Source organism: Pristiophorus japonicus, chromosome 23 (assembly GCF_044704955.1).
Source record: "Pristiophorus japonicus isolate sPriJap1 chromosome 23, sPriJap1.hap1, whole genome shotgun sequence".
Lineage (NCBI taxonomy): Eukaryota > Metazoa > Chordata > Chondrichthyes > Pristiophoridae > Pristiophorus > Pristiophorus japonicus.
In genome coordinates this window covers 46475173-46502944 of record NC_091999.1, presented here as the reverse complement: position 1 = coordinate 46502944, position 27772 = coordinate 46475173, and the positions used below count along the sequence as shown (strand labels likewise).

The 27772-nt window shown below is 41.0% G+C and overlaps 1 gene segment (V, D, J or C); it reads right to left on the bottom strand.

Annotated features, from left to right (window-relative positions):
• Positions 1-322: 322 nt before the first annotated feature.
• Positions 323-18849, bottom strand: LOC139235518 (Ig heavy chain C region-like). The segment is given in 7 exon segments: positions 323-489; positions 7686-7994; positions 9954-10271; positions 11221-11520; positions 17932-17973; positions 18371-18676; positions 18804-18849. Coding segments are annotated over 7 exon segments (1488 nt in total).
• Between the last annotated feature and the right edge of the window lie 8923 nt (positions 18850-27772).

Below are 27772 nucleotides of genomic sequence, written 5' to 3'. Positions count from 1 at the left end.
CTCTGAGATGCAGTTACATTACAGCCACAATTATCGAACACATTTCAAACAGAAAGACGGAAATCCCAGTTATATATTTCTCAGCGACTGATTCGGATCTAGTAACTGAAGGTAGTTTACTCTGAGAATCACCAAGAGGATATATTTTATTTTTAGTGACACAGGGATGATAAACAGATGAGGAACATCCACGGCGGCCGAAATTCAGACCATCATTTGAGCTGTAAAAGAGGGATAAAAGAATGAAGCGGAGGTTTAATGGTCTGGGGCATTTATCTCAGGGTTTATATTAATGAAACATCCAGAGATTTGTCAAACGGCTTCAGTCAGATGGAAGTGTGAGCGGATTGAATCTTCCCACCTTCACGAGCGTGACGGCAGCGCTGTAGGAAATGCTCAGGAAGAACAGGATGATGAATGTGGAAGCTGTTGTCCAGATGTTGACGCTCTCGTCCTCATAGTCTTCATTCCAGATGTGGTCTGAGGAATCTACGGGGATGTAGGGGAGGAAATATATTCAGATCGTTTATTAATCCCGGGTATCATACTATTATTTTATATTCTCTTTTTTTCACCTTAAAGTATTAGTTTGATCTTTAATTGGACTTTCAATGTATATTTTGTGTTATGTTAATCACTCTCAGCAACCTCTCACTGTTCCTCACTCCACTGCCGCTCTTCCATTATAGAAACATAGAAACATAGAAACATAGAAAATAGGTGCAGGAGTAGGCCATTCGGCCCTTCTAGCCTGCACCGCCATTCAATGAGTTCATGGCTGAACATGCAACTTCAGTACCCCCTTCCTGCTTTCTCACTATACCCCTTGATTCCCCTAGTAGTAAGGACTTCATCTAACTCCTTTTTGAATATATTTAGTGAATTGGCCTCAACAACTTTCTGTGGTAGAGAATTCCACAGGTTCACCACTCTCTGGGTGAAGAAATTCCTCCTCATCTCGGTCCTAAATGGCTTCCCCCTTATCCTTAGACTGTGTCCCCTGGTTCTGGACTTCCCCAACATTGGGAACATTCATCCTGCGTCTAACCTGTCTAAACCCGTCAGAATTTTAAACGTTTCTATGAGGTCCCCTCTCATTCTTCTGAACTCCAGTGAATACAAGCCCAGTTGATCCAATCTTTTTTGATAGGTCAGTCCCGCCATCCCGGGAATCGGTCTGGTGAACCTTCGCTGCACTCCCTCAATAGCAAGAATGTCCTTCCTCAGGTTAGGAGACCAAAACTGTACACAATACTCCAGGTGTGGCCTCACCAAGGCCCTGTACAATTGTAGCAACACCTCCCTGCCCCTGTACTCAAATCCCCTCGCTATGAAGGCCAACATGCCATTTGCTTTCTTAACCGCCTGCTGTACCTGCATGCCAACCTTCAATGACTGATGTACCATGACACCCAGGTCTCTTTGCACCTCCCCTTTTCCTAATCTGTCACCATTCAGATAATAGTCTGTCTCTCTGTTTTTATCACCAAAGTGGATAACCTCACATTTATCCATATTATACTTTATCTGCCATGCATTTGCCCACTCACCCACCCTATCCAAGTCGCTCTGCAGCATCATAGCATCCTCTTCGCAGCTCACACTGCCACCCAACTTAGTGTCATCCGCAAATTTGGAGATACTACATTTAATCCCCTCATCTAAATCATTAATGTACAGTGTAAACAGCTGGGGCCCCAGCACAGAACCTTGCGGTACCCCACTAGTCACTGCCTGCCATTATGAAAAGTCCCCATTTACTCCTACTCTTTGCTTCCTGTCTGACAACGAGTTCTCAATCCATGTCAGCAAACTACCCCAATCCCATGTGCTTTAACTTTGCACATTAATCTCTTGTGTGGGACCTTGTCGAAAGCCTTCTGAAAGTCCAAATATACCACATCACCTGGTGCTCCCTTGTCCACTCTATTGGAAACATCCTCAAAAAATTTCAGAAGATTTGTCAAGCATGATTTCCCTTTCACAAATCCATGCTGACTTGGACTTGTTATATTACCTATTACCAAATGCACTGCTATGACATCCTTAATAATTGATTCCATCATTTTACCCACTACCCATGTCAGGCTGACCGGTCTATAATTCCCTGTTTTCTCTATCCCTCCTTTTTTAAAAAGTGGGGTTACATTGGCTACCCTCCGCTCCATAGGAACTGATCCACAGTCAATGGAATGTTGGAAAATGACTGTCAATGCATCCACTATTTCCAAGGCCACCTCCTTAAGTACTCTGGGATGCAGTCCATCAGGCCCTGGGGATTTATCGGCCTTCAATCCCATCAATTTCCCCAACACAGTTTCCCGACTAATAAGGATTTCCCTCAGTTCCTCCTCCTTACTCGACCCTCCGACCCCTTTTATATCCGGAAGGTTGTTTGTGCCCTCCTCAGTGATTACCGAACCAAAGTACTTGTTCAATTGGTCCGCCATTTCTTTGTTCCCCGTTATGACTTCCCCTGATTCTGACTGCAGGGGACCTACGTTTGTCTTTACTAACCTTTTTCTCTTTACATATCTATAGAAACTTTTGCAATCCGTCTTAATGTTCCCTGCAAGCTTCTTCTCGTACTCCTTTTTCCCTGCCCTAATCAAACCCTTTGTCCTCCTCTGCTGAGTTCTAAATTTCTCCCAGTCCCCGGGTTCGCTGCTATTTCTGGCCAATTTGTATGCCACTTCCTTGGCTTTAATGCTATCCCTGATTTCCCTTGATAGCCACGGTTGAGCCACCTTCCCTTTTTTATTTTTACGCCAGACAGGAATGTACAATTGTTGTAGTTCATCCATGCGGTCTCTAAATGTCTGCCATTGCCCATCCACAATCAACCCCTTCAGTATCATTCGCCAATCTATCCTAGCCAATTCACGCCTCATACCTTCAAAGTTACCCTTCTTTAAGTTCTGGACCATGGTCTCTGAATTAACTGTTTCATTCTCCATCCTAATGTAGAATTCCACCTTATTATGGTCACTCTTCCCCAAGGGGCCTCGCACAACGTGATTGCTAATTAATCCTCTCTCATTACACAACACCCAGTCTAAGATGGCCTCCCCCCTAGTTGGTTCCTCGACATATTGGTCTAAAAAAACATCCCTTATGCACTCCAGGAAATCCTCCTCCAACGTATTGCTTCCAGTTTGGTTAACCCAATCTATGAGCATATTAAAGTCACCCATTATAACTGCTGCACCTTTATTGCACGCACCCCTAATTTCATGTTTGATGCCCTCCCCAACATCACTACTACTGTTTGGAGGTCTGTACACAACTCCCACTAACGTTTTTTGTCCTTTGGTATTCTGGAGCTCTACCCATATAGATTCCACATCATCCAAGCTAATGTCCTTCCGAACTATTGCCTTAATTTGCTCCTTCACCAGCAATGCTACCTCACCTCCTTTTCCTTTTATTCTATCTTTCCTGAATGTTGAATACCCCTGGATGTTGAGTTCCCAGCCCTGATCATCCTGGAGCCACGTCTCCGTAATCCCAATCACGTCATATTTGTTAACATCTATTTGCACAGTTAATTAATCCACATTGTTGCGGATACTCCTTGCATTAAGACACAAAGCCTTCAGGCTGTTTTTTTTAACACCCTTTGTCCTTTTAGAATTTTGCTGTACAGTGGCCCTTTTTGTTCTTTGCCTTGGGTTTCTCTGCCCTCCACTTTTCCTCATCTCCTTTCTGTCTTTTGCTTTTGCCTCCTTTTTGTTACCCTCTGTCTCCCTGCATTGGTTCCCATCCCCCTGCCATATTAGTTTAACTCCTCCCCAACATTATGATCCTCCTATAGTCCGTTTTGGAAAATATGATAGTTTTTCTTCCATGTCAGAGGCTAATTGATTTTGGATGACTTTGCTACGATCTACCATTCGGGAATAATACGATGAAACATCGAGGAAGGTGTACAGCAGGATATCGATTATTGTTCCGCTAGGTTAAGGTAGTTACTTAGTTGGAGGCTGCCAAGGAGGCTTTTAAGAGATTAGTTGTGAGTTATAACCTTTTTTTTATATATGTTACGGCAATGCTCTGAACATAAATAACGTTTCAGCTTGCAACAACTACATTGATCCAGTGTATGTGTAAGGACAGAATAGTGAAATGTTAGATATTATGGTATCAGTAATTATTTATTCAGGCCAAGCATTGGATACTTTGCCCGTCCAAAAACTGCATCTTTGTTCTACATTCTTCTATAGCCTGACGTTTTTGTTTGTGCTCTTTAGTGTCTATATCACTGTATAACTATCTGTTGTTCTGGCTTAGTCAGTGTTTGTGTTCCCTGTGAGGGTGTTGATCTGTGGGGTTGTGCGTGTGTGTATTTCTAAGATTGTGTATGTGTGTGTAAATCTTTCTTTATGTTTTGTTTAAGAATGCGTGTGTTTTTATGTAAGTGTGTGTGTTTAAATTTAATTGTGAGTGTGAGATTTGGTGTAGGTGAGTGTGTGTACTTTTATGTGTAAGCATGTTCATATCAAAGGGTTTGTGTGTGTGTGTGTGTGTGTGTGCAAGTGTATTCATGTGTGTGCTTATGTGTAAGTGTATGTGTAACCCGGTGTATATGTATGTTCATGTGTGTGTTTCCCTGTAAGTGTATATGTATGGTTATGTCCAAGTGTTTGCTAATGTTGAGGTGTAAGTGTGTGTTTGTGAGTTTTCATGTCACATTGTGTGTACCTGTAAGTTTGTCTGTGTGTGTTTTTGTTAGATTGTGTTTGGATTTATATGCGTGTTCATACTTGTGTAAATGTGTTCAGGTGTGTGTTTCCCTGTAAGTGTACGGCTATGTCTCAGTGTTGTTCATGTTTAGGTGTAAGCGTGTGTGTGTTTATGTGTAGCAATGGGTTTGCAGGTAAGTTTGTGTGTGTTTGTGTGTGTGTGTTTTGTGAAAGTGTGTGTTTTGATTGATGTGTGTGTCTAAGTGCAATAGTATGTTTGCATGTAAGCGTGTGTGTGTTTTGTGTAAATGTGTGTTTGGATTGATGCGTTTGTTTACAAGTGTGTGTGTGTTTTGTGTAAGTGTGTGTGTGGATTGATGTGTATTTATGTGTGTGTAAGTGTGTGTAAGTGTGTTTTGTAAGTGTATGGGTATGGATTGATGCGTGTGTCTATGTGTGTATAAGTGTGTTTTGTGTAAGTGTGTGTGTGGATTGATGTATGTGTTTATGTGTGTGTAAGTGTGTGTAAGTGTGTTTTGTAAGTCTGTGTGTATGGATTGATGCGTGTGTCTATGTGAGTGTAAGTTTGTTTTGTGTAAGTGTGTGTGTGGATTGATGTATGTGTTTATGTGTGTGTAAGTGGGTGTAGGTTTGCTTTGTGTCAGTGTCTGTGTGGATTGATGTGTGTGTCTATGTGTGTGTAAGTGTGTGTAAGTATCCGTTGTGTAAGTGTGCATTTAGATTGACGTGTATTATTGCTATTGTTAAAATTTTCAGAGAGTACCAATAACTGGATTTGACAATGATGGTTTTCATTATATTCGAGTTATGTATAATATTATGTGTCAGAGTGTTAACGTATGTCTTTATATGTAAGTCTATGTGTGTTACTGTGAAATTGTGCACTTACACAAAAATACACACACTTATACAAAATCATCATCACACTTACATATGAACACAGACAGACTCACTTTCACATGTATTCTCCCTGCTCTGTGTAAATGTGTCCTGTGTGAGGCGCAATGTGACGTCAGCCGAAGGAATGCAACAATTCAACCGATGGGCCTCAGAAACATCAGGGACACAACTATGAGAAACCCGCAGAGGATTCAATCACCAGTTTAGATATGGCCCATTAGAATTCAGCATGTTAGTTTACAATTAACAGGGACTATTTAATTAAAAAATATTACGTGGAATAAATAGTTATTTCAGAATATAATAATCATGTGGCAAGTTTAAAATCTTTTGACCATGGGTTAGAATGTGACATTGTACTGATGGCAACTTAGTGCATTTACAAGAGAGTGGTTCATTTCCCATCTCCCTGTGGGAGGGGCAGTGGGGGTTACGAGAATTATGCATTTCCCGTTCCCCTCTCGCTGGTGGGTATGAGAGGTACAGTGAGTTAAAATTACCCTTTACTCTCTCTCTGCTGAAGTTACTTTCAGGAATCCTGTAATGAGAGAACTTCACCCAGTCTCTAACCCATGGTGTATCTGAGCTGGGAGCGCTGGCTGTATAAGCCTTGGGACCGAGACACGCAAACACTCTACTTCAGACAAACAGCCCTCACATTGGCAAAACTAGGAAACATAGTTAATTGAGCGGCTGCCTGTTTAACTCACGATTGGAAAAAAAGCCCTTTATTGTTTTTTATTTAAGAACTGAAATGCAATCGAGAGATTCTCATTGACAAGAATTGACGGTGTCCATCAGAACAAGGGAAATGTTGACGAAACTGGGTTTACCGCTGGATTTATTGATGGTTCTGTTGGTGATCTTCAAGGGGATCGCTTCGTGTCCCACCACACAGGAGTAAGAAGCGCCGCTGGCCCACTCCTCGGCTGCAACGGATAGCAGGCTGTACATGAAGAAGGATCTGCTGCCATTCTCCGCCATCACCTCGGTGTTCTTGTAGTTGCCGGAATCCACCGGCTTGTCATTGACGGTCCATTTGACGAAGATCTCTCGGGGGGAGAAACCTCTCACTAAGCAGGTGAGGCTGACCAACCTCTGAGCGGAGACTTCTTCTGCCGAGGGCAGGAGGACAGACACGGCCGGTTCCCGCGGATCTTTCGCTGTGGAACAGTTACAATAAAGGCCAATGAACTGGACAGTTCCAGAGACAATGGGAAAACTTTAAATCAATACAGCAGGCGGGTTTTGGGCGTGGAGGTTTTTAAATTGTTAAAAATAGGAATCCCGACGTCAACGCGCCCACTCCCGGTTGTAATATTATATTTGAGTAAAATATTTAAATGGGACTGGAATCTTCTATTTTAACCACCGTTTGGTGTTTAACTGTCGCTGGTCCGGTTTGACACACTGTGTAAATCCCTGCAGTTACAGCGAGGCGGGGACTGCTGCACCCAGGTGGTAATTGCCCATACACCTACATCCTGGATCCAGGGTCCCTGTGTAACCCAGCCCCCGCGATCCGAGACCTCCTGACTCGGCTTCCAATCCTCCCGTTCTCCCGGGTGGCCTGTGAGACCACCGCCCACAACTCGCCTTCCTCATTTAAATTCAGCCAATTTCAGGTGGTTAGATGTGAGAGAAATGGACACTGCGTTGAATTTTAAAGCTTTTCCTTTTCCCCTCTGGGGCCTCTCTGGTTTTCCATCCCGCAGCAGAGGGAACACAATCTTTCTCTCTGAAATCTCCAAGGGTTGGTCTGGAAAATTACATAGAATTTACTGCACAGAATGAGGAGATTTGGCCAACTGGTCTATGCCGGTGTGTATGTTTCACACAAGCCTCCTCCTAGCTCACTTAATCTATTCCTAATAACATACCCTTCTATTCCTTTCTCACTCATGGACTTGTCCAGTTTCCCCTAAAATACATAATGTCAGGTCCCAGAGTGCTGAGTTCGTGGAATTACCAAACTGAATGATCAGAGCAGCCCATTAAACACTTTATATAATGAATTGTCCCTTGCACATGCACTGGAAATAGTCACAGTATCTCACTTATTGCAACAATCTCCCCGCTCACCCTTTTCCTTGTGGATGGAATCTCTGAGAGGAGTCGGCATATCCTGATGGCTCACTACGCAGTAGAACTTATCCCCACTCAGCCAGTCATGTGTCGAGATGTTTAAGTTGCTGATCACTATGTTGGGATCCTCTCCCGGCTGGAAGGCAATCTCTGATTTCAAAGCCTCCTTTTCCCGGGTCCAGGTCACGGTGAGCCCATAAGGAGCCTCAGACACGACGCAGGTTAAGGTCACCATCGCCTCCAGTAAGACCTGTTCCAATGACGGTGGGCGAAGAGTGATTTTTGAATCGCTGCATGGGACAACCACTGCGAAACAGGAATGAAAGTCAGGAAAAGCTGAAGCTTCAGAATCCGGACACCAATATTTAGCCTTAAATCTTTCAAGGGGAATATATCACTTTTGAGATATCAACCTCTCGCTGTTGCCTCAACACCGGCGTTATTGGAAGGACAATGAATTGGCAACGATTCCGAGAGATCTGTAACATTTCTTGTGTATTTGCAGCCAGAGCCACCTGTAATGGGCTGTGAAGCAAATACCCGGCATAAAATCGGAATACATTGTGTTAGGCATGGCATAGCGCTCTTCCTGAAATCCCTTGCTCCTTTAAGCCCGTCCATAGATCCTTGCACCCAAATGCATCACCGTTGGTTATAATAGCTGAAGCCCGAAAAGCCCGAAGTTCAAGAGGTCTACACCAGACATTATACTGGTTCAAAACCAGTGTCAAATTAATTTCAGGATTTATGGGACAACAGGAAACAAAGTTATGTTTCTGGTCTCTTGCTGCGTTTTTTGTTGCAGTGAAAATATGCAGGAACCAGTCACAGCCCCCGTCAGAGGAGAAGTGCAAGTTCGGGAGAATGGAGTTCCAAGGAATCTTTGTGGTGCGGCATCATTTGGAATGATGTGAGGTCGCTTGTTAATTTCTGTAATTACTGAACATTTATCATGTCTGGTGAGAGAGATTCAGAGAGAAATATGACCTCAGGGCATTAATAGCAACATAGGAACAGGAGGAGGGCATTCAGTCCATCCATCCTGTCTCGCCAACCAGTTAGATCATGGCTGATGAACACTCAACACCATCTTCACGCATTGGTTATGTAACCCTTGATAACCTTGCCTGACAAAAATCTATAAATCTCAATTTTCAACTTTTCAATTGAAAGCAAGTGTCAGCAGCTTTTGGGGAGGGAAATCCCGACTTGCACTATTCTTCTTGTGAGAAAATCCTTTCTGACATCACCTCTGCACGGCCTAACTCTAATGTTAAGTTTCTGCTACTTGTTCTCGACTCTTTCATCAAACTAAATAAATGTTGTATATCTACTCGATCAATTCCATTTATCAACTTAAACACGTCAATTGGATCATCTCTTAACGTTTTATACTCGTCGACTGATCATGTTACATTATTAGCCCCGGTTTAATTCGGGTAAACCTGCAGTTTAGCGCCTCCATGTATATTCTTCCTGTGGTGCGGAGCCGAGAATTGAGCTCAGTGCTCTGAATAGGGTAGATGCCCATTCTAGCAGGATTCCTGGACAGTTGGCAGGAAAGGGTTCCAGACTCCGACAGCCGCTCCATTTATGATCAGCCAACTCAGGATAAACCTGAGACTAAGGACACTTCACTCACTGCCTGACATCAGAGCAAGGGGAAAGCTTCTTTGGCGAGGTTAATAAATCCTGAGCAATGAGGAATCCTGAACCAGAAGATCCTGGATTGAATTTCCACTCCAGATATTTGATCACAAAATGTAAGCTGAGTCTCCCAGTGCAGTACTGGGGGCATGGCGCACTATCGGAGTTGCCGTCTGTCGGATCAGGTGTTAAACCGAGGATCCGTCTGGCCTCTCAGGTGGAGGTAAAAGATACTCTGGCATTATTTCAATGAAAAGCAGAGGAGTTCTCCCTGGTGGCCTGGGAATATTTATCCCTCAAGAAATATCACTCAACAAAAAAAAATGGTCATTATCACACTGCTGTTTGTGGGAGCTTGCTGTGCACTAAATGACTGCCGTACTTTGTACATTACAACTGTGACCACATTTCACAACTTAATTCATTGGCTGGCAAGCGTTTTGGTTCAGTCTGTGGTCGCTGAAGGCGCTGTATAAAGGCAAGTTTGTATCGCAAGAATACACAAACTGCATGATTGGAAATTAGGAACAGTCCTCTGCTTTTTACTAATTCCAATAAAATCCTTACTGAGGTCAGCGCTCAGAATGGTGTGCAACCTCCCGGGATTGTGTCTCTTACCCTGAGATCTGCTGAAGTTACGGTTTTGCGTGACCCCTTCATGAGTGACCTGGCAGGTGTAGACCGAGCCGGTGAACCATTCCTCGGCGGGGACTGTCAGCCGACTGGCCGTCAAGAAGTTCCCGTTCACCTCAAAGACGGGAGAGGTGATGATGCCCGAATCCATGAGTTGTCCACTCTTCAGCCAATTCACGGTCAGTGATTTTGGCCTGAAATCGATGATTGAACACACGGCGCTTGCATATCTGCTGCTGGTGATTTGTTCAGTGGAACTCAGCGTGAGGAGAACAGTTGGAGGAACGATGTCCGGTTCAGGATCTTCAAAAAAAAACATATTATTGACATTGCTTGGAAAATAATTGATTAAGAAATGCAAAGTGTCCTTATATTTTAACAGGTTCTTTGCTGTCAGACGAACACTAACCTGGCATTTACAGAGAGCAGAACTGTGCACAGTATTCTCAGTTTAATATGCAGACCGGAACTGTGCATAATATTCTAAGTGCGATATGGGGACCAGAACCATGCACAATATTCTAAGTGTGATATGGAGACCAGAACTATGCACACTATTCTCAGTATGATATGGAGACCAGAACTTTACACTGTATTCTAAGTATGAGATGGAAACCAGAACTTTAAGCAATATTCTAAGTGTGATATGGAGAACAGAACTATGCATACTATTCTAAGTGTAATATGGAGACCAGAACTATGCACACTATTCTCAGTATGATATGGAGACCAGAACTTTACACTGTATTCTAAGTATGAGATGGAAACCAGAACTTTAAGCAATATTCTAAGCGTGATATGGAGAACAGAACTGTGTACAGTATTCTAACTGTGATATGGAGACCGGAACTGTGCATAATATTTTAAGTATGATGTGGAGAGCTAACTTTCGACAGTATTCTAAGTATGAGATGGAAACCTGAATTGTGAACAATATTCTAAATGTGATAAGGAGACTAGAACTGTGCACAGTATTCTAATTATTATATGGAAACCAGAACTGTACACAATACTCTAAGTGTAATATGGAGACCAGAACTGTACACAATATTATAAGTATGATAGGGAGAGCAGAATTGTACACAATACTCTAAGTGTGATTTGGAGACGAGAACTGTACACAGTATTCTAAGTATGATATGGAGAGCAGAACTGTACACAGTACTCTAAGTGTTGTCTAACCAAATTTCTCTACAAGTTGAACATAATTTCTCACCTTATCATTGTTTGCCCTGTAATCCACATCACTAACCTAGCATTGTGATGGCCCAGACCGACACACCACGTCGAACCTCGCAGTAAATTGTGCTGCTCCCCACATCTGACTCGGCGATGGTTAACTGGCTGCTCTGGGTGTAGATTCCCTTCTTGTTGAGCACTGACGGGTAGCTATTCAATCCAGTGGTGATTGGCTCTTTATCTTTCTTCCAGGAAAGGCTGGTGATGTCGGGGGAGTAGTCCATCGCCAAACAGCCGTACGTGATGGAGCCATCGGTACTGGGTTGTTCACAGGAGGAGAGCAGGGCGTAGAGGGTGGGGGGAGACGGTGTTACTGGGAAAGAATGGCCCATTGAACAAGTTAGACTCTGTAATCCGTGCTTATAAAAGAAATAAACAGCTCGAAATTTGACTGCAGAATAAACTAATTCCACCATTTCCCCATCAAAGACTACACGGGCATTTGAGTTTCTGTCAGTTCCATCATAAGGACCTGTCGATGCCCTGGTCAGGAACACACCTCTCTATCCCCGAGCTCTATCACATTACACAACAAGAACATTTACACAACTCGTCAATAAAGAATCCTTCATTGGATCATACAATAGAAGAACAGAGACGTGTTCCTGCTATTTCGGCCTCCATTTATTTCTCAATCAGCACCATTTCTGGTCCTTTATTTAATTGCAGTTTGGGGAAATTTGCTCTGTGCACATTGCCTGCGGCGTATCCCTACAAAACAACAGTGACTGCACTTCAAAGTAACAGCGGAATTCCTGCTTCGGACGTTAGCAAAAAACCCTCTAAATTTGCATACCACATAATTCAACAGGTAGCATTTCCATAGTTAAGTTTCTAAGATTCAAGCTGTCGGTGAATTGCGATTGAGTCGAATTTCTCCCTCATTTTCTCAGCATTTGATGGAGACCGATGTCCCTCAGTGCACTGTGATCTGGGCTCTATCCCATCCCATTGAATGCATGTCTCTTGAGTTTCCTCCTCCCTGCCACTCAATTAATAATCCGAATAAAATACCATTCCAAAATCCGGTTAATTGGAAGTTTCTCCTTAAATGGCCCATTTCAGTTCCCATTGTTGTTCTTGTTATATCACAATGACCTGGACTTGGTTATAGGGAATACAATTTCGAAGTTCGAAGGTGATGCAAAACCTGGCAACGTAGCCAATAGTGAGCATGAAAGCAGCAGACTCCATGAGGAGACAGATGGACCAGTGAAATGCGCCGGGACATGGCAATTGCAATTTAATGCGAATCATTGAGAAGCGATGCACATTGGGTGGAAGATGGAGAAGCAGTATAATCTAAATAGTATTGTTTTGAGGGGATGCACGAACAGAGAAATCTAGATGAACATATTCAAAAATCTTTGAAGGGGGCAGGGCAAACTGGTAAGACAGTTATGAAAGCGTATGGGATACTTGACTTTGTAAATGGGCCATTGACTACAAAAACAAGACGGTTATGCTAAACTTACAGATCACGTGTTAGGCCTCAGCTGGGGTATTGTGCACAATTCTGGAACAACAATGTAGGAAGGATGTCAAGCCATTGGGGAGTGTAGAGGGGAAGCTTTTACCAGGATGATGCCAGGGATGGGGTCTTCAGTTATGTGGATAGATTGGAGAAGCTGGGATATTCTCCTTAGAGCAGAGGTTAAGAGGAGACCGAAGAGAGATATTCAACATTATGACAGGTTTTGATAGAGCAAGTAGGGAGAAACTGCTTCCGCTAGAAAGTAGGTGGGTAACCAAAGGTCACAAATTTAAAATAATTGGCAAAAGATCAAAAGGGGAAATTGGGGTAATTTTTTCACACAGAGGGTTGGTAATTTCAGGAATGCTCCAGGCAGTTCCTCCTGTACGTCAGGAGGACTCAGTGGCACGTTTAGAAGGAAAACCCTGGGGAGTTGGACTAAATTGGACAGCTCTTTCAGAGCCGGCATAGGCACGATGCCTGAATGGCCTTTTCAGTGCTGTGAGATGCTATCATTCTACACGAGTCAGTGGGAATAGTTCTACTAGATTTAATGGAAGGAAACGCTTCATATTTTGGACACCTCGACCAGATCTATTTTTATTGTTTGTTGTAATTAAAGAGGATATTTAAAATAAAGAGATCTTATAAATCTGACGCAAATTAGTCAATCGCATGCTGCTATAAAGGCTTAAAATTCATTGCGAATGATGACTTATTGCAGGTTGACTCTATCTCTTTAAATGTTTCACAGAATTGCAGCTCAGTGACTGTGCGCCTTGTGTTGTGATCCAGGCCAATAGCTGCATCTCTCATAGTTTGTCCCTGCCTTTAACCTTTTCAGGAAGAATTGAACAACATAATGTTTCTAAACATGAGGTCCTCATGACGATTAATTCAAGTGGGAGTCTTGATATCCTCCATTTAAATTGTGAAAATAACTTACAGCCTCCCAACAGATCAGAACAGGCGCTGCTTTCTGGAGCGTTATTCACTTCCTGAAACAGTTTGTTCTGGAAGTGAGCTGAGGATCAGGCCAATCGTGTTCAATAGTAATCTGATGCTCAAAATGTTCAAACATTAATAACTCATTAAAAATTTGGCATTTTTTCAGAAAGAATATAAACATCAATGAATGTGCGTTGTTTAATCTGGTCAATCGGACGATTTATTGTGTATATCTGTCACGAGTAGTTTATCTGCTATTTGTTAGTCGCAGCTAGCGGTATCTTGAACATTGCCTGACCAAGCACTCTCAGGTCAGATACAGCAGAGATATGAGAGCAAAGCTCCCGCTATGCTGTCATGTGGGTCAGGACAGGTATAGCAAGGGTTGCACACAGAGTAATACGTTATCTGTACTATCCCGTCAAACATTCCCAGCTCAAGTACTGCAGAGAGGTGCTACGAAATGTCTCTCCATAAAATGCGTTATCAAATTGACCGATTAGATTCAGCACAATTATCACATGTACAAAGACAAGCTTCCCATACACTGCCCCTTTAAAGCGCACCAGCTCACCTATAGCTCTGATTAAATAGAAGATCAATCTATATTGAAGGACCCAATTAAGCTCCACGTCTTTGTAAATAAAAGTTTAAATACTGATTAAAGCAATCTCTGCGATGTCCCATCAAGCACTGCCAGGTAAAGTAAAGTACGGGTTAGTTGCAGAGTAAAGCTCCTTCATCACTGTCATATCAAACACTCCCAGGGTAGGTACGGCACGAGTTAGATAAAAAGTAGATTTCCCTCCACATTGCCAATTAAACACACTCAGGGCAGGTACAGTCAGGCTTGGATAAAGAATAAAGCTTCCTCTACACTGTCCCATCAAACACTCCCAATACAGGTACAGAGTAAAGCTCCCTCTACAGTGTCCCATTAAACATTCCCAGGGCAGGTACAGCATGGGTTAGATACAGAATAAATCTCCCTCTACAATGTCCCATCAAACAGCCCCAGTGCAGGTCCAAAATTGCCAAAATAAATTGGAGCACCCATCAGATCAGACGAGGCGCTGTTTGTTCTGAAAGTGAGCTTCGGATCAGACCAATCTCATTCAATAATTATCTGATGCTCAACTGTATAACCATTACTAATTCGATATCTTATTAGTTAGATGCAGATTGAAGTTTCTTCAATATTTTTAGAAAATCACTCAAATCAGATACAGGATAGATTCGATAGAGTAAATCTCTCTCTTCACTGATCTGTCTGGCGCTGTAAGGTCATGTAAAGCAAAGGATGAATGCATATTAAACTACACTACCCCGTAAGACGGGCCAAATATAGCAAGGTTTAGATTCCGAGTAAAATTATTTCTGCACTGTGCCATCAATCCAAACAGGGCAGGTACAGCATGGGTCAAGATACAGCGTAAAGCTCCCTCTACATTGTCCCATCAAACACCTCCAGAGCAGGTACAGCATGGGTCAGATACAGAGTAACACTCCCTCTACACTGTCCCATCAAACACTTCCAGAGCAGATACAGCATGGGTCAAGATACAGAGTAAAGCTCCCTCTACATTGTCCCTTCAAATATGCCCAGAGCAGGTACAGAATGGGTCAGATACAGAGTAAAGCTCCCTCTACATTGTCCCATCAAACACATAGAAACATAGAAACATAGAAACATAGAAAATAGGTGCAGGAGTAGGCCATTCGGCCCTTCTAGCCTGCACCGCCATTCAATGAGTTCATGGCTGAACATTCAACTTCAGTACCCCATTCCTGCTTTCTCGCCATACCCCTTGATCCCCCTAGCAGTAAGGACCTCATCTAACTCCTTTTTGAATATATTTAGTGAATTGGCCTCAACAACTTTCTGTGGTAGAGAATTCCACAGGTTCACCACTCTCTGGGTGAAGAAGTTCCTCCGCATCTCGGTCCTAAATGGCTTACCCCTTATCCTTAGACTGTGACCCCTGGTTCTGGACTTCCCCAACATTGGGAACATTCTTCCTGCATCTAACCTGTCTAACCCCGTCAGAATTTTATATGTTTCTATGAGGTCCCCTCTCATTCTTCTGAACTCCAGTGAATACAAGCCCAGTTGATCCAGTCTTTCGCCCACGCCCAGAGCACGTACAGCATGGGGTTAGATACAGAGTAAAGCCCCCTCTACACTGTCCATTCAAACACTCCCAGGGCACGTACAGCATGGGCTAGATACAGAGTACAGCTCCTTCTGCACTGTCCCATCAAACACTCCCAGGGCATGTACAACTGGGTTAGAAACTGATTAAAGCTCCTTCTACTGTCCCCCCATGGTGTTTCGGAACTGTTCCTTCTGACTGTCACACTCTGGGTAACTGATCTCATTTCTGCGGCGACTCATCAACTTTAAAGTCAAACTTTTACGTTTCTCACATATACCAGTTTCTTAAATAACTGAGTTAAATGACACTCCCCGCAATACAGAATCACAATCCAGAAGGTTTACAACCGGTCAGGAGGACTCCTGATTCTCACACAGTGAGCAGGCGCACAGAAACAGAACAGACACAAACGGTGCTCCAGGCAGAGAGACCAGTTCAATCTGTTAATTTCAATGAAGCTGCTTGATTTCTAATTTATTTCTTGTCAATTTCCAACCACCTCAACTCCGCAGATTCTTTGAAATTAAACTGATATTAATTTGAGAGACTCTTCAGAATCCAGCCATTTTTTCATCTCTGTCAACTTTCTTGGAAACCGTGTAAAAATTAACTCCCCTGAAAGCAAGTATCTGGAAATAATTCACATTCCACGGGAATTTGCTGCCGTCACGGGACTCGGTGACAGAATAAGAATGTCACAATCCAGGAGACATCTACATTGAAATCTGACCACCCACTGATTTGATATATTTTCATCAGTAAATATAACCTGTAAAATCATCGAGGCAAAACAGGAAGTTAATTCACCAAAATCTGCAGCGGCACCTTATCGAACTCAGCACAGCCGGGTTATAAATGCATTGATTTATAAATTAATTTTGGAATTAATTAAACATTCTCTCCAACCATTGAGGTTTTGCAATAACTATAATACGGACCAGTATGCAACGCAATTGTAAGGGATCGTTTGTGTTTAATAAATGATCACTGATGTTACATTCTAATTAATGTTCATGTTAGATGATTATTGAAAATAATCTGAGTGCCTGTCTGGCCCTTCCTCCTCAGAAGCACACTTACCTGGAACATTTGAAATTAACTTAATGTGCCTGAATTTCAGCCTTACTAATACAGCGAAATTTGTTATTGATAGACAGGTTTTGGTCTTGCAAAGTGTTCAAGATTAGTTTAGTGAAAGTTTTAACAAACAACACCCAATATTTATTAAACATTGTAGAAACGCCAAACGGTTTCACAATTTCTAGGTATTCTGAGTGACACAGGCACAAACTCTCCTCAGCAGATCAACACTAAATCACATCACTGAGGGGCCGAATCCCTCGACAGAACCTTTCATGGAGCAGACCCTTCACTCTATAAACACTTCCAGCAGAATCAAATGTATCTTTGCAAAAAATCTCATTACAGAATCACCGAACCCGCCTAACACTGAAATAACTAATGATTGAATTCAACAGAAATTTAAAATACGTTCAGCAGAATTGTGTTTAGACTGTTAAATACATTAATGTTGATATTATAGCATATTTAATAATAATTGGTGATATTACTGCATTATAATAATGTTAGTAATATTAATTTAAATCTGTTCCGGCTGGAAATGTGTTAATTGTTCAGTTCTTAATTACAGTAACGCGTCACATATTGAATCTAAACTTTCGGGAACATTCGCTCAGTAGATGACAATGTAATTTTCAATAAAAAGCATTCAATTCCTTAAGATTATTTATTGATCGCTAAGCTTTCTGTTTTGTGCCTGCAATGTTCCTTTAAATAGATTTAAACACAATGTTTGCATTCGATCAGAAAAACTGCAACAATCATAGGTCACCGAGATTAAACATTGCAGAAACGTCAAAGAGTGTAACAACCATAAAGTATTTAAAGTAACCAGGCACACAGTCGTCAGCGAATAAACACCAAATCACATCAACAACATTTTCTGTGGAGAAACTGTTGATTTCTATAATCTTTTTGAAGCAGAATCACATTGAGCATTGCAAAAAATCTCAAAACAAAATCCACCGGACCCAAGTTTCAGTGAACGAAATAATTATTAAAATGAACAGAAATATAAAATAAAGACACAAATACAACAGTTTTTGAATGAGTGAATGTTCCTTACCTGCAGTCACCGTCACCATGGTCCCTTGTCCCCAGTAGCCCGTAGCGTCACAGTGAGATATGTCATGTCAAATATTCCGGTGGACTGTAAACTATAAAATACAGAGATTAAATTGCACTCAGCTCTAAAAACATGATTCCGACACCCCTAAGAGTGAATCAGTGAGATATTTCAGTTTGTACCGTTCATTATATTTATAACAATGATTGGAATACTTCTGAAGCCTCTGTGCAGATTCAGCATGGCAATCACCATTAATAAAGCAGACAAATGTAATACATTTAAATATATATATATATCTTACTTCCACTCATTATTTTTATTTAAGCTTCAGTTCCTTCGACGCTCCTGGTGTGGTAGCGATCACAGTTTTGAGCAAACTCCCTTGGGGTTTTTGTATGGAGAGCTCGGTCTGGATAGCACCGTGATCCATTGCTGTAGTCCCTTGCACAGAAATAGATGGCGTTGTCTTCGCTCCTCAGATTCTTCATGTCCAACGTGAAGATGTTGTTTGAAGTGTCTTTGGACGCAGTAAATTGGCTCTCAATCCCTGAGGCATAATACTTGCTCGATGGACTGTAATAGGTAACCAGCCACTCCAGCCCCTGTCTGGGAACCTGGCGGATCCAGTACATGTAGCTACCACCAAGATCGAAGCCGCTGGATTGACAGGTCAGTCTCAGGGAGCCTCCGGGAATCCTGGTCTCTGCCTCGGGCTGAATCAACACCACATCCGAGTGGACACCTGTAAAAATAATCAAAAACCCCAGAGGATCAATCCTGGTGAAATGATTCCTGACGCTGTAACATTCCAGAGAGAAACTAATACTGAGACAGTAACAGTGAGAGATTGCACAATAAAAACTACTCACGGGAAAAGAAAGCCAGCAACAGACTGAGAGAAATCGCCAACCTCATCCTCCCGGCAATGTGTGGTGAATGGTTCCGGCAAGAACTCACTGAGCAAACACACTCCCAGACTGTTATATTGCAGTCCCAGTGACCGGCAGTTAAATACCCGGGAGATGGGGGCGAGGTCACTGGCGCCGCCCATTGATGCCCAGATAGGGGCGGTTTCTGGATCCACATCACTCCTTCCGCATTACCAACAGAATGGACTCACATCTGGACTGTAAATTAAATCCCTTTATTTACTCACTGTTTCACAGGGGTTGTGAATCTCTGAGATTGAATTATATTATCAGGGTCCAAAGACACTGCCAGTTTGTGTTTCTCGATCTCCCGCTAACTATCCATGCATCTGTACCAATAAAGTATCCCCTATAATCTGAATTGTTATCACTCTATTTAACCGAGTGCGAGAGATGGGTAATGTGATTCGATTTACGGTGTACGTGGCTAAAGCTACACTTTTGGTCTGGAGATGAGATCATGCTCCTCACATTACGCAATTGTCTCTCATTTCATTTCACTAACTGCCCCTGAGTCTGTGACCCTAAGACAGCTGTTTGTAAAATTAGCTTTAAAATAAGTCCGCTTGACTGATGATAAAGGAGTGAGTTGACGGAGACACATAATAATATGGGGCCCGTCCGCTTCAGACCTGCGTTTTATGAGAGAAGCTTGTGAATCAGAACCGATAATGTGATCAGCAAACCTCGACATCCAAATCCTTGCAGCTAACTTTAATAGCGACCGACTGTGTAACAGACACGGGTAACAGGAATTCGGTGTATCAGGACATAACGGTATGTTACAGAATATCACAGGAATAAATGCTTCATCTCCAGCAGAAACAAATCACAATCTGGGCATTGCACCACCCAATGGTAACCGGGCTATGAGAGGGGGTGTTCAGGGATCCAAATCAGCGCAAATTACACCGCACACTGCGCGGCTACCAATCAGGAATAATGGAGACATTAGTTTAGACCAGGCGCAAAATTCTGTGAGAATATTAAAGAAGTGCAGCTGGCACTTCTCTGTGAGAATATTCAAGGCAATTCAACCTGTTTTATTTACTTTGCGAATCCCACTCATCTCATTACAGTGTGGGGTGAGGCCATTAAACCTCTCTCCAGCACTTCATACTGTACTGAATAAAGTGACTGAATGGTCTAGAATGGTCTTTATTTGGAAATAGTTTTCCTTAGATACCGTGTGGATCAATTCATTATTTCCGATCTTATCTTATTATATGGCGAGAATGGAATTTATGGAAAATCATTCTTGAGATGTTATACCATGTAAAATGCTTCTTATTTTAAAAGTTCGAATGAATAATTTAATGTTCAAATAGTTAAATACCATCTTTCTCCCATTCTTGTTCACGCTAATCTGACCCACACAATATTTGGCAGTAACCTAACTGACTACCGTCAGCGAGCCTCGAACACCAGTGTCATTTACAGGAAGCATGTGGGTTTCTGTGCAGTCCATCAAAGGATGTTTTCTCACTACTGACCGCATGCCGGGAAGCCAACTTCAAAACCTTCACATTGTCAAAATACTTATTTATATACACATCTACCCAGTAACAGTACTGGAGTTAAGTTTAATTTTTTCGTTGTGTAAATGTTCCCATATCCCAGGAAAGGAAATATATCCAATGTCTCAGAAACCATGTCAATAGCAGCAGTCAGCTGGAGTATCAGTACCACACATAACCCTGCAATAGATAGATAGATAGATAGATAGACAGATAGATAGATAGATAGATAGATAGATAGATAGATAGATTCATAGCTAGCTAGCTAGATAGATTGATATATAGCTAGATAGATAGATAGCTAGATAGATAGATAGATAGAGAGAGGGAGAGAAAGAGATAGATACATAAATAAATAGATAGAAAGATATATATCTATATATATAGATAGATGGAAAGATAGATAGATAGAAAGATAGATAGATAGATAGATAGATAGATAGATAGATAGATAGATAGATAGATAGATAGATAGATAGATAGATAGATAGATAGATAGATAGATAGATAGATAGATAGATAGATAGATAGATAGATAGAGAGATAAATAGATAGATAGATAGATAGATAGATAGATTCATAGCTAGCTAGCTAGATAGATTGATATATAGCTAGATAGATAGATAGCTAGATAGATAGATAGATAGAGAGAGAGGGAGAGAAAGAGATAGATACATAAATAAATAGATAGAAAGATATATATCTATATATATAGATAGATGGAAAGATAGATAGATGGAAAGATAGATAGATAGATAGATAGATAGATAGATAGATAGATAGATAGATAGATAGATAGATAGATAGATAGATAGATAGATAGATAGATAGATAGATAGATAGATAGATAGATAGATAGATAGATAGATAGATAGATAGATAGATAGATAGATTCATAGCTAGCTAGCTTGATAGATTGATATATAGCTAGATAGATAGATAGCTAGATAGATAGATAGAGAGAGGGGGAGAGGGGGAGAGAAAGAGATAGATAAATAAATAAATAGATAGAAAGATATATATCTATATATTTATATATATATAGATAGATGGAAAAATAGATAGATAGAAAGATAGATAGATAGAGAGATAGATAGAGAGATAGATAGATAGATAGATAGATAGATAGATAGATAGATAGATAGATAGATAGATAGATAGATAGATAGATAGATAGATAGATAGATAGATAGATAGATAGATAGTTAGATAGATAGATAGATAGATAGATAGATAGATAGATAGATAGATAGATAGATAGATAGATAGATAGATAGATAGATAGATAGATAGATAGATAGATAGATAGATAGATAGATAGATAGATAGATAGATAGATAGATAGATAGATAGATAGATCGATTCCACAAGGATCAGTGCTGGGTCTACTATTGTTCACAACTTATATTAACAATTTAGATTTTGGAGTCAAAAACACAACTTCTACATTTCCGAATGCACGTGGGGCGGGCGTGTCGGGGTGTAAATACTGTGGAACACTTCAACGAATTACAAGAATACATGAATTGACTAATTAATTTCAACACAGAAAATAATGGGGTATTACATTTTGGTAAGAAAAATAAAGAGGTCACTTATCACGTTTAAAATAAGAATCTAAGTAGGATGGAGGAACAAAGGTCTCTGAGAGTGCAAATACACACATCACTAAAACTTGCGACGCAGGTTAATAATTCCATAAAAAGAAGAATACCTGAACTCGGGTTTATTTCGAGAGGGATAGAAAACTAAAAGTGCAAAACTTATGCTAAACTTGGTTAGACCACACTTGAAGTACTTTGTATAATTGACCCAATTCCCCGCCCTTTCCCCGAAGCCCTGCATTTGTTTCCATTCAGATATGTGGATAGTGCAGGGAAGTGCAGTTGAGGCAGAAGATCAGCCATGATCTCGTTGAATGACAGAACAGGCTCGAGGCACCGTATGGCCTAATCCTGCTCCCAATTCTTATGTTCTTATGTTCTGATTTTCTCGTAAATATGGACATTACATACTCAATCTCTCCTCACAGGTCAGCACCACCCCCCCACCCCCGCACCCCCTCCACCCCCGCCGCCGACCCAGGAATTAGGTCAGTCTGATGAACCTTAGATGCACTCCCTCCAAGGCAAGTGTATCCTTCTTTCGGTAAGGAGAACACAACTGTACACAATAAACCAGGTGTAGTCTCAGCAGGGCCCTATATATGTGCATGAAGGCTTCTTTGCTCTAATACTCCAATCCTTTTGCAATAAAATGTTGCTTACCATTTGCGTTCCTAATTGCTCACTTTGGCTCTATTTTAGCTTTCTGTGATTCGTGTACAAGGCCATCCAGGTCTTTCTGAACTACAACATTACCCAGTTTCTCAGCATTCAAAAATATTCTTGTTTCTATTTGTCCTACAAAAATGCGTAACTTCACACTTCTCCACATTATACTCAAGCTGTCATGTTCTTGCCCACTCACTTAACCTGTCAATATCCCTTTGCAGCCTCCTTACTTCTTCCTCACTGTTTACTGTCCCACCTAACTTTGTATTGTACAGTACGGTAATTTAACTGATTTTCTATACACGTGTAGAAGCTCTAACAATCTGTTTTTAGGTTTTTGATAGCTTATTTAATTTTATATTTTCTCCCATATTCTCAGTTGCATGTGCATCTTTTGCAGAATTCTAAAATCTTCTCAATTGTCGGGCTTACTACTCTTTTTGTCAACATTCTAAGCCTGTTCATTTAATGCACTACTATCTTTAACTTCCCTTGTTAGCCATGGTTGTACCATTTTTCCTGTGAGGTTTTTATTCATTATGGAAGTTTATCTAATCTGACGGCTCTGTGTGATGGCTTGAAGGTGAATTTGCAACAATAATTTTGATATTCCGCCCTTGATACTTTCTGATCATCTGCACCTCTAGTGGTTTGCTCTAAAAAAAAATCCTCTGGGTAAACGTTCAAGCAAGTTATTGTGGTTGGAATTATGAATCATGTTTCAAGTAAGCTCTGGTGCTTGCAGTAGATATCGTTTATCAGCAGGTGGCGACAGTGATCATATTGATACATGCGTCATGTGGAGACGGATGTTGCTGAGCATTTCAGTCACCGTCTGCATTGTCAAAACAAGTAAAACAATATAATTAATGCTTCTCAGTCAGTCAAATTTGAAGGGAGCATGTATCCTTAGAAATAATCTGAAGGGCAAATAATGATTGCATTTATTTCAATCCATATTTTAGGAAGATTGTCAGGCTCTTGCTAAGGATGCAGAGGAGATTGCTACAAGGCATGAGGGAGTTCAGTTATGTGGAGACGAGAGAGGATGGGATTATTCTTATTATAGGAGGGAATGCTTCGGGGGGAATTAAAATTGTGAAGGGGTTTCATAGAGTTGATATTAAAGTAGGGTTTCCATCGGCAGGTCTATCGGTAAGCAGAGGACAAATATTAAGGTGATTGATAAAATAAATAAAAGAAGGGAGATAAGGAGATTTTTTATGCAGCGAGTTGTAATAACCTGGAATGTAGTGCTTGAAAGGGTTATGGCAGCAGATTCAATCATAACTTTCAAATAGGGAAATCAATATGTATTTGAAAAGGAAAGATGATCTGGTGTAATAAAATGCGAGAGAGTGTCGAGGATAATATAAAGAGAGACAGTGCCTGGCGTAATATAAAAAGAGACAGGGTTTCCTGTAATATAAACTGAGACAGAATCTACTGTAATGTAAACAGAGACAGGGTCGAGTGTAAAATAAACAGGGATAGTCTCTGGAAGAATATATAGAGAGACAGGGTCTAGTGTAATATAAACAGAGACAGGGTCCAGTGTAATATAAACAGAGGCAGGGTCTAGTGTAATATAAACAGGGATAGTGTCTGAAAGAATATAAACAGAGACAGGGTCTACTGTAATATAAACAGAGGCAGGGTCTAGTGTAATATAAACAGAGATAGGTTATAATTTAATATAAACAGAGACACTGTCCAGTGTAATATAAGCAGAGACAGGGTCTCGTGCAATATAAACAGAGACAGGGTCTAGTGTAATATAAACTGGGACAGGGTCTAGTGTAGTATAAACAGAGACAGGGTCTAGTGTAATATAAACTGGGACAGGGTCTAGTGTACTATAAACAGGGACAGGGTCTACTGTAATATAAACAGAGACTGGGTCTAGTACAATATAAACAGAGACAGGGTCTTGTGTAATATAAACAGAGACACGGACTCGGGTAATATAAACAGAGACTGGCTCTAGTGTAATATAAACAGAGACAGGGTCTAGTGTAATATAAACTGGGACAGGGTCCAGTGTAATATAAACAGAGGCTGGGTCTAGTACAATATAAACAGAGACAGGGTCTTGTGTAATATAAACAGAGACAGGGACTCGGGTAATTTATACAGAGACAGGCTCTGGTGTAATATAAACAGAGACTGAGTCCAGTGTAATATAAACAGAGACAGGGTCCAGTGTAATATTAGATAGAAGTACAGATAGATGGATAGAAGTACGAATCGACGGACGGAAAGACGGATGGACCGATCAACCGAACGACAGACAGACAGACAGACAGATAGACAGTCAGACAGACATGAAAATTTGCATGGCTGGAATGTTGCTATCAAATTACTCTAGACATTCTATATGTTTAAATTACTCTAGACCCTGGTTAATTATAACTGCACTCGACCATCTCTCTATTCAGATTGCCCAAGGCCCTGTCTCAGCTATTACTGCACTCGTCTTGGGCTCTATTTTATTACTGTAGATCTTGTCTCAGTTACACTGCACTAGACATGGTCTCTGTTTTTATTATGCTAGGCTCTGTATCAGTTATCACATTTCTAGACCCTCCGTTATAATACATTAGAACCTGTCTCAGTTACTACTGAACTAGACGCTGTCTCTGTTTATATTACCGTACCCCTTGTTTCTGTCAATATTTCACTAGTCCCTGTCTCTCCTTATATTACACTAGACTCTGTCTCAGTTTATATTGCACTAGAAAATGTCAATGTTTCTAATACAATAGATCATGTATTAGTTATTATTAGAGCACGATATCCTTTATTATATTATGTTAGACACTGTCACTCTTTATATTATACTATCTCCTGTCTCTTTATAATAGATTGGTAGATTGGTACTTTCTCTGTTTATATTACACTAGACCTTGTCTCTATTTATATTACACTAGACCCTGTCTCTATTTATATTGCACTCGAACCTGCCTCTGTTTCTATTATACTAGACCCTGTATTTTTTATATTACACTAGACACTGTCTCTGTTTATAATACACTAGAGACTGTCTCTGTTTATATTACACTAGACCCTGTATTTTTTATACTACACTAGACCCTGTCTCTGTTTATATTACACGAGACCCTGTATTTTCTATATTACACTAGACACGGTCTCTTTATATATTAACTAGACCCTGTCTCTGTTTAAGTTACGCTAGACACTGTCTCTGTTTATACTACACTAGACGCTGTGTCTGTTTATTTTACACTAGACCTTGTCACTATATCCTCACTCTGTCTATGTTACAATTGGACCTGTCTCGGTTATTACTGCACTGGACCCTGGGGTATAGATGTGTCCATAGAGATCAAATCGACCAATCCGTGTGGCTGAGGGTCAGAGATCGCACTGATTTAGCTATGGCGACCAAGTCACATTGATGACGCTGCATTGTTGTGAACAATGACGTCGCCCATTGTTTACGTGTTGCTGACGTGATGATGTCAAACAGGTAAAAACGAAATGCAATATACAGGAAGTTGCACTGATAATAACATTTTTCTGGGATAGTGATATCACACTGTGCCATCAAGCATTCCCAGGGCAGGTACAGCGCGAATCTATACAGAGAAATGCTCCCTTCATTCTGTCCCATCAAACACTCCCAGCTCAGGTATAGCACGATTCGAGAAACAGTAAACGTCCCTCAACACCGTCACATCAAACACTCCCAGGGCAGGTACAGCACGGTTTAGATAGAGAGTAAAGCTTGCTCTACACCGTCCCATCAAACTCTCCCAGGGCAAGTACAGCACTGGTCTATACAGAGTAAAGCTCCCTCCACACTGTCCCAGCAAACACTCCCAGGGCAGATATAGCATGGGTTAGCTACAGAGTAAAGCCCGCTCTACACTGTCCCATTAAACTCTCTCAAGGCAGGTACATCACTGGTCTATGCAGAGCAAAGCTACCTCGAAACCGTCCCATCAATCACTTCCAGGGCAGGTACTGCACGGGGTTAGATGCAGAGTAAAGTTCCCTTTACAGAGTCCCATCAAACACTCAGGATCTTTGAGTTCACACGACATATTTTATTATAAAACTGCCTCTCCGCACACCCACCAATTTGGTTTGAAGCCTGGAAATAGACCTTAGGGAACATTTTTGTTAGACATTGACTTCTTATTGTGAGGTGAAGATAATGAGGCATTCTTTAGAGGCAAGGCAGAAGGTGTGGATAGCAGAGAGAGGCAGAGAGGGAGGGAATACAGGGAATTGTCACGAATAAATTTGAGCTGTCACTAAATACGTTGACTAGCATCTTTCCCATTCTGACTGTGGATATCATCATTGATTTGTTCACCAATACGTGAAAGAAATATCTGAAACATCAATTGTTGCTGGTATCCGTTGAGACATTAACATTTCTCTCTCTGTTTATTTCTATTCTGTATTGATGAGGAAACATTGTTTGTGTTTCTGTCGTTCAATATTCTAATCTGGGATTTCTATTTCTGTGTTTATTTACATAAACATCTCACTGATTTCCATGAAGTGTGTTCATGGCAGCAAAAGCAGATCCACAAAGTCACCTACTGATTCGATTTAACTAACAGCACGGGTTTATTTTACGAATATTGATAGGTGGTACAAAGAAATGGAAATATCTCCAGCAGTGACATCGGTTTTTGGTTTGTTCAACTAGAAGAGATGTGATTTTTATCAAAGGGAAAATATTAAAATTACAAATTCATTTCTGAAAATTCTGCTACCAAAGTCAGTGGAACTTCTCTGAACAGATCAGTGATTCACTGGATGTCCATTTAGCGTAAGATTCCAGCCATTTAAACTAAAGAAGTTAGAACAGCGACCAGAGGAATGACCCATTGCAACGTGTATTTTAAATGTTGACATTTAGAAATAACTTTCACGACTTTCACATCCTCGGAATGTCCAAAAGCACTTTACAATGAAGTACGTTTGAAGTGTAGTCACTGTTGTAATGTAGGAAACGTGGAGTCAAATTGCGCACAGCAAGCTCCCGCAAACGTAATGTGATAATAACCACAGAATCTGTTCTTTAGTGATGCTGGTTAATGGATAAATATGTGTAATGGACACCGGGTTGAACTCCCCTGCT